Raw genomic sequence first — 13,219 nt, 5'->3', positions numbered from 1 at the left:
TTTCCTTGTTTAGAATCAGAGGTGCTAGTTTCAAATACTTTTAAGTCTTAAATCTGTATGCTAGATATTGAATAAGGTGGTTTTATTGTTTTTTGTCACTTTGAATAATATTTCTGTTCATGTTAAAAACAAAATCAACTCTAGTTGACCGTTAAGGCCCATAGGCCTCTTGTTATAGCATGTCAGCAAACCACTCTTTGAATGTCAGATCTTATTTCAATGTAAGAAAGTATATAACACTATATGGCATTCGACGGGCGTATATTGTTCCGTCCCGCGGTACTCTTGTTTTATATCTGTCCATATCAGATTAAATCCAAGTGCTCTAACTTCTAAATATGACCAGAATCACAGCTATAGTTATTGTTGATATTTTATCATGTTTATTGCAGTTCTAATTTGCATATTGTTATACCATCCCTTTTAATCAATTAATGTAGCGTAATATATAATCCCTTTTCCTGTCTAAATAAAAATGTCCAATATCAACATTGAAAATGTACCACAAACACATCACTCAGGAATACAACCTCTTTTACTTAAAATTGAACACCACATATCATCTTGATTTTGTAATACATGTATTGGCCAGTGTTCTCATTAAAAGCTGGTAGCTGGCAAAAGAAGTCCGCTATTTTTAGAATATATACATTTCAACATTTTAGTGTGAATGTTCAGTTGGCTTTTCGATTCAACATGTTGACATTATATTACTTGTGATGATGCCCCAAGCAGGGACTTTTAAAGTGATTTTTACATGACTTTAATACTTGTTAAGATTTTAACAACAGAAATGTTTGTGATTTTTAGATATGATCCAAATGCTGATACCCATGGAGACACTGACACTGAACAAGATAGAGTCATCTTTGTAAAATCTGTAGCCGAGTTCATGGTAAGCATACTCAATGGTTGTCAGCCTCGTTTTATGTATCACTGGTTATCTGAATGAATTTGTACGCGTTCCACTTTTGGAAATATCAGGATAGTTTCCTCTGGTAATGAAAATTTAGTAGAGGCTTGAAGATTTTTTCATTTCTTGGTGAATATCAGCAGCACATTGTCAAGATCGGAAGGAAAAATTGTGTTCATTTGCCATGATTGCAACATAATCTCTCTTTTACTGACATCTTGGTTTCTGTTTACAGGTACGATTGCATAGGATCATGTATGTCAGCTTTTATTAGTTCGTTGTAAATGTGACATCATTTCATTGGTTGGTCTATTTTACCCAAGGTATCTTATTTACATGTCTGTTACATTAGCAGGTGTATTGGAATATTTCCCTCTATAGATCAAGATGTACATGTACTCCAGGCCATCAAATATTCTAATGAGAGTTTTCCCTGAATGACCCCAAATTTGCTCTAATCAAATTTACCATATGTCATTCCCCAGCATTCTTAATGTGGGAAACTAGTATCTTCCCCTTGAGTTAGAGTCAAGATTCAAGTAACCAAATGCAATAACTTAACTAAATTAATAAACATACCTGACCTTCTAATTCTTCAATCACTAGCCCCCCAACACTGGGTCACAGGTTTGAGGCCTTTGAGGAGCGATAGCCAGGTACTGGCCGCAGGGCGGTGCTCTGGTTTACCACCACCACCACCAAAACATGGTTTGTCCTTAAATGACCATAGCTGTAAATATGACGTAAAACACAAACAAACAAACCAATCCATACAAATAACCTTGTCCTGGCTTTAATTGAACTTTTTGTTATTCATTATCGGAGTTGGACTGGCCTGAGTCCAAGAAAACTTTCTCCTCCCAGTAACGAACCGGTAATTTCTGAGCTATTGTAAGATTCATCTAAAACATGATGATTTACTAAAACATTATCAGATAGCAATTGTAGAAAGTATTTTAAGCCTATAGATATTATTTTTTAGCAAGTCATGTTATCAAGTGGATGGCAATGGTGGGCATGAAGTGTTTCGGTTCATGATACATTTTCAAGTACTGATACTTTTGTTGATACAGTACAAAGTTTCTTTTGATTGGGGACATTTTTATTTCAATTTTCTAAATAAAGAAAAATACCTGTATTTGAAAATTATACCATATATGATAACCAACATAAATTTCACAATAACTGATGTTTCAGTAAAATTTCTATGATACAATATAGAAGAAGATGTTTTCAATTTTTATTTCATTCATTCGCTGTAGAATCTTGACTGGTTTACATGCTGCCATCATCTGCGATTTTAACAGAACTACTAAGTTATACAAACATACATTTCTTGATGCGACATCAGTTGAAGAAAAGTTCTATATTTTTAGCTCACCTGGCCCGAAGGCAGGCAGAGGAGCAGGGCCCAATAGGGGAAATAGAGAAAAATATTTTCCCTTCTGTACAAATGAAGGGATTTAAAATAAATGTGGTCTGAAGCATGCTTAGGGGAAAAAAAATCAAGTTGTCTAATTTGTATAAAAAGGTGCATGTGTGAGGCACAATAGGGGAAATAGAGGAAAATTGGGACATAACATGGAAACTCATTTTCTTGGTGTCTTTCCCACCAAAACAGATTTATATGTAGTTCTTCTTGCAACTTTGTTTATTGTACTCCTTTGATAAACCTGTATGGTACTCAGCCGGTTTTAAATTGAAAAATAAAATACCAGGTGAGCTATTAAGGCCCCTGGGCCTCTTGTTATAAGTCACGGTCTGTATCATGTCTATCTTCCATAATCTGTTTTTTGAGGTGTTCTGCCATGGTAACTTTTGGTATAGGTGCAACCTGGTTAGTTTCAGTCACATTTGCATTTCCATGCACACAGGAGTGTTTATCATTGCCACATCAGGTATCTTGTCCCATTGTGCTGTTCACGTACGATGATTGTATGTGCATCTCTTGAGTTTTCATTAAATGTTTTGCGTTCCTCCCTTGTGGAAAGATTACTCATCATTAACTGAGTTATTGGTAACAAGGTCTGTACCAAATCACTGCCTGGAGATTCACAAACCCATGCTGTACACTAGACTAGAATGTGTTCTAAATACTGGGTTGTAAAGAGTATACCGTTGTATCAAATGGACAGAACTGGAAAACAAAGGCCAGATTACAGAATAGGCAAAGTCTAGATTAATCAGAATATAACTGCTGCAATTAAAGGAGGAAATTGTAAGGACCAGATATATGGTGCTGTTTTTTAGCAACAAATCTGGATTTGACGTGAGTCCTGTTTAGAGTGAAAGGCCTGTATTGACAATAGAATACAATTTGAAAGAGTTCCCTAGGTGTCAACCTCTGAAACCTCCAATGAGGGAGATCTCCGTTATTCCACATTTCCAATGAGAGAGAAAGTGCATGAAACATGACTGAAACTGTGTTTGCTCAATTCATTTTTCCCTTTTTATGTATCAAAATAACTTCAAAAAGCATTCATTTGATTCAGACACACCTGTTATTAACATAACACACACCCTGCACTGACTAGGAGATAATTGACTACAGGATGTAGATCTTGAGTTATTGGGTTTGGACTTGAATGAGTTTTGAGGGAGATTGGTAAATTTTGGTCAAAATGAAGGAGTCTTCCTCCTAATGAGGGAGGTTTGACAGCTATGGAATTTAGTAAAGAGAGATTATTTTGTCAGTACATGTATGTAGTAGGTTATAGGCATATTTTGATGACTTTCATTTTTGTTTTTTAGGCAACTAAAGCTCACATTAAACTCAACACCAAAAAGTTATATCAAGCGGATGGCTATGCTGTTAAGGAGTTGTTGAAGGTGACATCTGTTCTGTACAACGCCATGAAAACAAACGTAATTGACCAGCTGGACAACCCAGATGATGATATGTCTCACCTGTCATTTGATGTCTCATCCAGGGTACGTCCGAAATGATATTATACTTTCATCTCTACCACTCCAGTGTGGTGATCACAAATAGAATCTATCATTTCTGTGTGATGTAGATAGAGACACGTCGTGGGTAATATTTTTTATGTTTAGCATAAGGCTTTGGCTATACAGTGTACAGATGTATAGGTTCTGCAGTATTTGTTTAAGAAAACAAGGTTAAACATGTTTGGGTAAAAATGACTGCTAGCGTCAAAAAGTGTATTTTTTAGATGTAAATAGTCAAGATAAATATGGCTGCCAGTACAAACTAGATGTTAATGGTAGAGATGGCCATCAGTATAACTGACCCTTTATTTCACTAGATAAGTGAGCTAAAGGAAGCAAGAAGACTGGCATCAGAGATCACAACAAAGGGAGCTACACTATACGACCTTCTGGGTAGAGAGGTGGACCTCAGGGTAAGACAAAGTTGTAGTTACACTATACAACCTGCTGGGTAGAGAGGTGGACCTCAGGGTAAGTCAAAGTTGAAGTTACACTATACAACCTGCTGGGTAGAGAGGTGGACCTCCGGGTGAGACAAAGTTGTAGTTACACTATACAATCTGTTGGGTAGAAAGGTGGACCTCAGGCTGAGACAAAGTTGAAGTTACACTATACAACCTGCTAGGTAGAGAGGTGGACCTCAGGGTAAGACAAAGTTGAAGGTACACTATCCAACCTGCTGGGTAGAGAGGTGGACCTCAGGGTGAGACAAAGTTGTAGTTACACTATACAACCTGTTGGTCAGAAAGGTGGACCTCAGGGTGAGACAAAGTTGAAGTTACACTATACAACCTGCTCGGTAGAGAGGTGGACCTCAGGGTAAGACAAAGTCGAAGTTACACTATACAACCTGCTAGGTAGAGAGGTGGACTTCAGGGTAAGACAAAGTTGAAGTTACACTATACAACCTGTTGGGAAGAGAGACCTCAGGGTAAGACAAAGTTGTAGTTACACTCTACAACCTGCTGGGTAGAGAGGTGGACCTCAGGGAAAGACAAAGTTGTAGTTACACTATACAACCTGCTGGGAAGAGAGGTGGACCTCAGGGTAAGACAAAGTTGTAGTTACTCTATACAACCTGCTGGGTAGAGAGGTGGACCTCAGAGTAAGACAAAGTTGAAGTTACACTATACAACCTGCTAGGTGGAGAGGTGGACCTCAGGGTAAGACAAAGTTGTAGTTACACTATACACAGGGTAAGACAAAGTTGTAGTTACACTATACAACCTGCTGGGAAGAGAGGTGGACCTCAGGGTAAGACAAAGTTGTAGTTACTCTATACAACCTGCTGGGTAGAGAGGTGGACCTCCGGGTGAGACAAAGTTGTAGTTACACTATACAATCTGTTGGGTAGAAAGGTGGACCTCAGGCTGAGACAAAGTTGAAGTTACACTATACAACCTGTTGGGTAGAGAGGTGGATCTCAGGGTAAGACAAAGTTGTAGTTACACTATACACAGGGTAAGACAAAGTTGTAGTTACACTATACGACCTGCTGGGTAGAGAGGTGGACCTCAGGGTGAGACAAAGTTGTAGTTACACTATACAACCTGCTGGGAAGAGAGGTGGACCTCAGGGTAAGACAAAGTTGAAGTCACACTATACAACCTGCTGGGTAGAGATGTGGACCTCAGGGTAAGACAAAGTTGTCGTTACACTATACAACCTGCTGGGTAGAGAGGTGGACTTCAGGGTAAGACAAAGTTGAAGTTACACTATAAAACCTGCTAGGTAGAGAGGTGGACCTCAGGGTAGGACAAAGTTGAAGTTACACTATACAACCTGCTGGGTAGAGACACCTCAGGGTAAGACAAAGTTGTAGTTACACTCTACAACCTGCTGGGTAGAGAGGTGGACCTCAGAGTAAGACAAAGTTGAAGTTACACTATACAACCTGCTAGGTGGAGAGGTGGACCTCAGGGTAAGACAAAGTTGTAGTTACTCTATACAACCTGCTGGGTAGAGAGGTGGACCTCCGGGTGAGACAAAGTTGTAGTTACACTATACAACCTGCTGGGTAGAGACACCTCAGGGTAAGACAAAGTTGTAGTTACACTCTACAACCTGCTGGGTAGAGAGGTGGACCTCAGGGTAAGACAAAGTTCCTTGTAATGATTTACCTGTTATATATATGTGATGCTACTAATGAGATGTACAGGTATAGTTTACAACTAGAAGTGTTTCATTTCAGATGTGTGTGTCAGTAGTGAGTCAACAGGATCTCAGTTTAGTTTCAGGATTCCTAAGCTCTACCACGGGGCAAACAAATTGGTATGCTAACCAGATTGGTACACAGTAGGGAGATGTTTTGAATAGTGCTTAAAATTAAATATGTGCTTGCTTCCCTTAGGGCATAATTATATAGATGTGTGTCATTATTTCTACCATTTACAGTGTAAATATTATTTGTTCCTAACAGGAACAGAGATCAATGGTGATCGCCAAGTCTCTGGAGATCAATGAGGTGGAGAGTGGAATGGCCCACTCCATCAAGGCAGTCGAGGTAATGTGTTTATGAGAGTGTAACATCAAGTCCTTCAAAGTAACATGTTTATTAATAACATCATTTTTTTTTAAATAAGTAATAATATCAGGCTGTTGAGGTAACATAATATAGATCTAATACTAAGTCCTTTAGGTAACATGTTAACTAGAGGTGTAACATCAGAACCCTTGATGATACAAGTCTTACAAACACCACTATAGCATTTTGGTATCCTTTTCAAAAACAAATTTTGTCAAAAAAAGGGTTAGAGCAAAGGATCTTGCCTATTGATTGCACAATGTTATTAATTATTATTCGTAATTTTCTAGTTGCCCACCAGGCCTATGATTATAAAATGAAATCAATTAATGAACTTGACCCACTCTGAAAGTCACATGGGTCAAATTTGCTAAAAACTTCCCAAGTACTACAGTGCCTAGATTCATGTGTTTGACCTGTTGCCTTCTTGGGGAAAAGGCTTTCAAATGTGTTCAGTTGATTCATATTGACCAAATAACAGACACCAGTCAAAAACATATTCCAGGATAAGAGACCTAAAGTACAGCCCAACCTACATGCATGATATCTTAATGCCTTAAACATTCTGCATCTCCATCAATGACTCCATAACTTTCTCAGCGCTATGATTTGTTTATATTAGTATTGGGGAAGATAACTTGGCAAAATTCTATCCTTACAAGTTCGCTCATAACAATAATCTGTTTACATGTTGTCCAGGGTGAGGTAAAGAAGACACTCCACATGTTAGACAATGTGGCTTCAGATGAGGCCAATCTGGAGGCCAAGATTGATAAAAAGAGGAACGAACTAGACAGGAACAACAAGCGTTTACAGACACTACAGAGTGTGCGGCCGGCTTACATGGATGAGTATGAGAAACTAGAGGAGGACCTACAGAAGTTATATGAGATCTATATGAATAAGTTCAGAAATCTCACCTACCTAGAATCACAGCTGGAAGACTACAACAGAGCAGAACAAGATAAGTTTGAGGTGAGGAAGGTGTTAAATTAGACCAGAACAAGATAAGTTTGAGGTGAGGAAGGTGTTAAATAAGAGCAGGGCAAGATAAGTTTGAGGTGAGGAAGGTGTTAAATTAGAGCAGAGCAAGATAAGTTTGAGGTGAGGAAGGTGTTAAATTAGAGCAGAGCAAGATAAGTTTGAGGTGAGGAAGGTGTTAAATTAGAGCAGAGCAAGATAAGTTTGAGGTGAGGAAGGTGTTAAATTAGAGCAGAGCAAGATAAGTTTGAGGTGAGGAAGGTGTTAAATTAGAGCAGAACAAGATAAGTTTGAGGTGAGGAAGGTGTTAAATTAGAGCAGAGCAAGATAAGTTTGAGGTGAGGAAGGTGTTAAATTAGAGCAGAACAAGATAAGTTTGAGGTGAGGAAGGTGTTAAATTAGAGCAGAACAAGATAAGTTTGAGGTGAGGAAGGTGTTAAATTAGAGCAGAACAAGATAAGTTTGAGGTGAGGAAGGTGTTAAATTAGAGCAGAACAAGATAAGTTTGAGGTGAGGAAGGTGTTAAATTAGAGCAGAACAAGATAAGTTTGAGGTGAGGAAGGTGTTAAATTAGAGCAGAACAAGATAAGTTTGAGGTGAGGAAGGTGTTAAATTAGAGCAGAACAAGATAAGTTTGAGGTGAGGAAGGTGTTAAATTAGAGCAGAACAAGATAAGTTTGAGGTGAGGATGGTGTTAAATTAGAGCAGAACAAGATAAGTTTGAGGTGAGGAAGGTGCTAAATAAGAGCAGAGCAAGATAAGTTTGAGGTAAGGAAGGTGCTAAATTAGAGCAGAACAAGATAAGTTTGAGGTAAGGAAGGTTCTGAATGAGAGCAGAGCAAGATAAGTTTGAAGTGAGGAAGGTGTCAAATTAGAGCAGAACAAGATCAGTTTGAGGTAAGGAAAGTGTGAAATTAGAGCAGAACAAGATTAGTTTGAGGTGAGGAAGGTGCTAGATAAGAGCAGAGCAAGATAAGTTTTAGGTAAGGAAGGTGTTAAATTAGAGTAGAACAAGATAAGTTTGAGGTGAGGAAGGTGCTAAATAAGAGCAGAGCAAGATAAGTTTAAGGTAAGGTAGGTGTTAAATTGGAGCAGAACAGGATAAGTTTGAGGTAAGGAAGGTTCTGAATGAGAGCAGAGCAAGATAAGTTTGAGGTGAGGAAGGTGTTAAATTATAGCAGAACAAGGTCAGTTTGAGGTAAGGAAGGTGTTAAATTAGAGCAGAACAAGATAAGTTTGAGGTGAGGAAGGTGTTAAATTAGAGCAGAGCAAGATAAGTTTGAGGTAAGGAAGGTGTTAAATTAGAGCAGAGCAAGATAAGTTTGAGGTCGGGAAGGTGTTAAATTAGAGCAGAGCAAGGTAAGTTTGAGGTGAGGAAGGTGTTTTATTAGAGCAGAACAAGATAAGTTTGAGGTGAGGGAGGTGGTAAATTAGAGCAGAACAAGATAAGTTTGAGGTGAGGAAGGTGTTAAATTAGAGCAGAACAAGATAAGTTTGAGGTGAGGAAGGTGTTAAATTAGAGCAGAACAAGATAAGTTTGAGGTTAGGAATGTTCTAAATGTTAAGATTAAGGCAGTCACCTTGACATCAGTTATAACTCTCACACTGAATACAGACTCTAACAGCCGACAAAAACTGTAGTAAAGAGTATGTTAGTCACAAGTGTAACGAGTGTGTTGGTTGTAAGTAAATAAGATTGTTGGTTGTGAGTAAATAAGATTGTTAGTTGTAAGTAAATAAGATTGTTGGTTGTGAATTAATGAGTGTGTTAGTCGTCAATGTAATAATTATTGTCTATGAAAGTTTATGTTTAAGTTCATGAAAATTAAGTATTGATTATTTTAGTAATTTAAACTAAATATCCATGTTTGTGCTGTTAAATAAATACAACAACTAACTTCCAGAAAGGGTTATTGGTATCCAGTGTAATGGTAATGACATCTTATTAATCCTTTCACCCCTATGTAACTATAGTAGACTCTACCATGCATTGATCTGGATGAGTCCATTATGGTCTACAGTGCTGAAAGGGTTAAGGATAACATCATCACCTAGCTGATATGATTATATGTTGTTATTACAGTGGAGAGGTGAATGTAAAGTCTGTTGTTATATGAAATAGAAGAATCACGGTAAAGGCTCTAAACCACTAAACTTAATGACATATACAATGATATAAGTACTGAGTGGTATGGTGTTTTGATGATGTAGGAAACAGAAGAGAAGCTGAAACAGATGGCCCAAAGACTGAAGGATGAGGAAATGAAGCGTGATGTCATTACACAGGATGATGTTATGGGTAGGTGTGCTTGTTAATACAGTACAGCCCACTTATTAGGATATCAGTTGTTATGATTACAATATTTTCCCCATGTACCAATTTTTTCTTCTTCAACTAAGCAAAACAAAATTGTATATTAGCATATGATAAAAGGTTGGACCCCGCTTATTATAATATTTTTCTGTTTTGAATGGATTTATAAGTTAAAAACTCAGATAAGTTGTCCATGTTTGACACCTGGACAATTGAACAATAGGCCTGGCTAACTGTTTCCACATCTGTCTATGTCTGATGATTATAGGGCATCTCACTTCTGGTTGAGACAAACTAAAAACGATCGAAAATAGCTTAATCTGTTATTGTAATATTTTTCTCTGGCAAATGGAATACATAATTGCACTTTGGTTAAATATGAAAGTCATTTTTTACATTCCATTTAAAATTCATCTTGCTGTGCATTTTAGAGAATAACAGTTGTTAAAGAAGAAAATCACCTATCAAATATTGATCCTACATTTTACAAATGTTAGTATCCTAGAACTGTAATTGCATGTACAGTATCATGAAAAGTGAATATCTTGCTAAGGGGAGCATTAAGTTAACACTTAGTAGTAAGAAATCCTGTAAGTTTCTGATCTTTATCATGTATCAACAGAAGAGAAGTGGACCTAGTGTTCATGATTGTGACTTCTGCAGTAAACTATCCTAAAGAGTAAGAGAGGATTTACCCGTTAGCTGTAATCATTTCCTTTAAATAATTATAGTAATCATCTTCAATGACTGAAAAACATTGAAGGTTGGTGGACAATTAATGACCTTGATGTTACTATGTGATGAAACTTTTCTTTTGTAACCTGTACATAATAATAGGAGGTTCAGATGATGAGGATGAGGACGAGGACAGTGATGACGAGGACGCCATAGAAAGACCTGCGAGAACTAGACCTGATGGTTAGTACCCTAAATTTCTTTATCACACTTCTACAATTAAACACAGAAGTTGGTTAAATACTCATGCAAACCCCAATGAATGTAAAATTTATCAGGAATATCAGCGATATGTAGACGTGAAATATTTGGAATTTGACTGAGAAATATATGGCAGATATGATTCTCACTACAGATCAGATTTAACAGTATTCTGCACATTAGGGACATGCTCTTTTACTTTCTTTTGTCCTCTCCCCGGGGATCATTTTGACCAGTGATTATATAAATTTAGAATGGGAAATTGAGGACATGACTGATGTTCTAATTTTATGGATGCTGTCCCTCTAGTAATAAAAAATTGATATTCAAAGATTCCTAAATTCCTTATGTAGTATTTCCTTGTTTTAAAAGCTGTATTGAATTATTTTTTAAAAACTTAAATTGACATAGAATGATATATCATAATAGTAGCTTCTAAATTTGTGACAATAGTTGACTTGAAACTGAAAAATCCTCCAGAAGCTTATGACATGTGTATTTTATAACAGTGCTATAATATATACATCACACTGATTGCACAGAGATTGTCGTGACTTAAAAGACTAATGCTTATTGTTACACTATTACAGCTGCCGCGGGCGAGAGGAAACAGAGGGTGATGGGCTCAATGATGGGGGATATCAGTGAGGTAGGTGTCATTCTCCTAGTCATGTCACATTGTGTTGGCCTTGTCTTAAAGTCAAAGCCACATTGTTCTTTGTTTTAGAATGAGACAGGAATTAAAAGAACTTATGATTCTTACTAGCAATATATTGACACTGTCTAAAATATGACAACTCAGACAGGTGACAGATGGAATGTATTATTATGTCTCCCAATGAAGGCAGACATATTGTATTAGTACTGGTTCTTCTGGTTCTGGTTCTTCTAATATTATCTTGTCTGGGCTGTAACTTTTAAACCATTAAAGATATATTGATGAAACGTGAAATATACCTGCATCACCTATAGATGATGTGCACTGTCATTAGGTCATTGTGACCTTGTCCCCAAGGTCAAAGGTCAAATATGTGCAAATTTTTCAGGAACATATTGTCCGGGCTGTTACTTTTAACCTGTTAAAGATATCTTCATTGATGAAACTTGAAGTATACCTGCATCACCTACAAATCTTGATGAAACTTGAAGTATACCTGCATCACCTACAGATCTTGATGAAACTTGAAGTATACCTGCATCACCTACCGATGATGTGCAATGCAGTGTCATTAGGTTACAGTGGCCTTTACCTCAAGGTCAAAGGTCAAAAAGTCTGATTGTTTCTAACATTTAAAGGTGCATGCCAAGGTGATGCCAATGGTTTCTCACTGTGTCTCATTATGATGGCATTGTAAACTCTATATCCAAGCATCATTTGCAACAATGCAGTCAGTTTTAAGGACTTTGTAATGGTAAACCATTACAATTTGAACTTGTTCATCTATACATTTTATAATATAGCAGCAGGCAGTTCCTCTTCTTCTAAATGGTACTGACCAACTTCAACAATTTGAAGATAAAATGTCAGACGAGGAGTGAAACATGGAAAGAGAGTGTTTTTAAAAGATACGATAAATAATAATAAGGTCAAATAAGTGCTAATTTAAAGATATCCTGATAAAACTTGCATTGCAGTATATTTGCATCACCCAAAGACGATGTACAGTGCACTGCCGTTAGGTCAAAGGCCAAATAAGTGCAAAGTGAATATTTTATCTGGGCAGTAACTTTTAAGTTGTTTAAGGGGAGCTATACGTTCTGTTCACAAATACAAATCTGTAGTAATTACATGTATTTGTTTCAGAATGAGACAGGGTCTGGCTGTGACAACTCAGACTGGCGATGGATTGAATATTTGTTATTATAACAAGTACATGTATTTTTTTCAGAATGAGACAGGGTCTGACGGATCTGATGACTCCGAGATAGATCTTGATGAAGATGATCAAGATGAAAATGACGATGACGAAGATGACAGTGGTGATGAAGTGATGATGTCAAACAATCCTCGTGCACGACAACGACAGCAACCAAATGATGTTGATAGCGACAATGATTTTTAAAACACTACATCAATCAGTTCATTGAGTTTTATTAGAAATGTATGTTATATTGTGACAGCTGTTATAGGGGTTCTCTGGGTGTTGTCCCATATGATGGCAGTACATGAATGGATGATGCAAATTTTGCCAATATTAAATGTTGACATTAATATTGATATTTTTGACACCAGCATATTGAAGGCCTTGTTATTAGAGATTTTAGTTACAACTGCAAGTGTTACAAGAATGTAACTTTTTACATTTATTTATCTATAAAAAATATACAAAATGAAATAAGCTGTTGTGATCTGTGATAATAAAACATGTCTTAATTTATGCATGGTCCTGTTTTTTATTTCCCGTAGGAGATACAGCGGACCTGTGATAATACTTGATTAACTGTGGTATGACATTATTATACTGCAATGTCCATGTTAATGGATAATCTCCCTTTCCTATTTTGTAGCCACTTCCTAAAACCAGGTCACTATTTTAAGTATGGCCTCGATTTGACCTTTGACCTTTGACCTTGATCTAAATTAGTAAAATAATGGTTTCTG

At 37.0% G+C, this 13,219-nt stretch overlaps 1 protein-coding gene across 1 annotated transcript in view; it reads left to right on the top strand.

Moving 5' to 3' along the window:
• The window catches only part of LOC110447501 (clusterin-associated protein 1-like), an 18,309-nt gene extending 5,302 nt beyond the window's left edge, over positions 1-13,007 (top strand). The window contains exons 3-11 of the mRNA XM_021493237.1: positions 811-895; positions 3,665-3,844; positions 4,180-4,275; positions 6,282-6,365; positions 7,086-7,361; positions 9,579-9,666; positions 10,519-10,599; positions 11,208-11,266; positions 12,507-13,007. Coding sequence (XP_021348912.1) covers positions 811-895; positions 3,665-3,844; positions 4,180-4,275; positions 6,282-6,365; positions 7,086-7,361; positions 9,579-9,666; positions 10,519-10,599; positions 11,208-11,266; positions 12,507-12,680 — 1,123 coding nt within the window. The 3' untranslated portion in view covers positions 12,681-13,007. The remainder of the gene's footprint in view (positions 1-810; positions 896-3,664; positions 3,845-4,179; positions 4,276-6,281; positions 6,366-7,085; positions 7,362-9,578; positions 9,667-10,518; positions 10,600-11,207; positions 11,267-12,506) is intronic.
• Positions 13,008-13,219: the final 212 nt, after the last annotated feature.

Source organism: Mizuhopecten yessoensis, unplaced genomic scaffold (genome assembly GCF_002113885.1).
Source record: "Mizuhopecten yessoensis strain PY_sf001 unplaced genomic scaffold, ASM211388v2 scaffold3453, whole genome shotgun sequence".
Classification (NCBI taxonomy): domain Eukaryota; kingdom Metazoa; phylum Mollusca; class Bivalvia; order Pectinida; family Pectinidae; genus Mizuhopecten; species Mizuhopecten yessoensis.
This window is presented reverse-complemented; position numbering and strand designations above follow the sequence as displayed.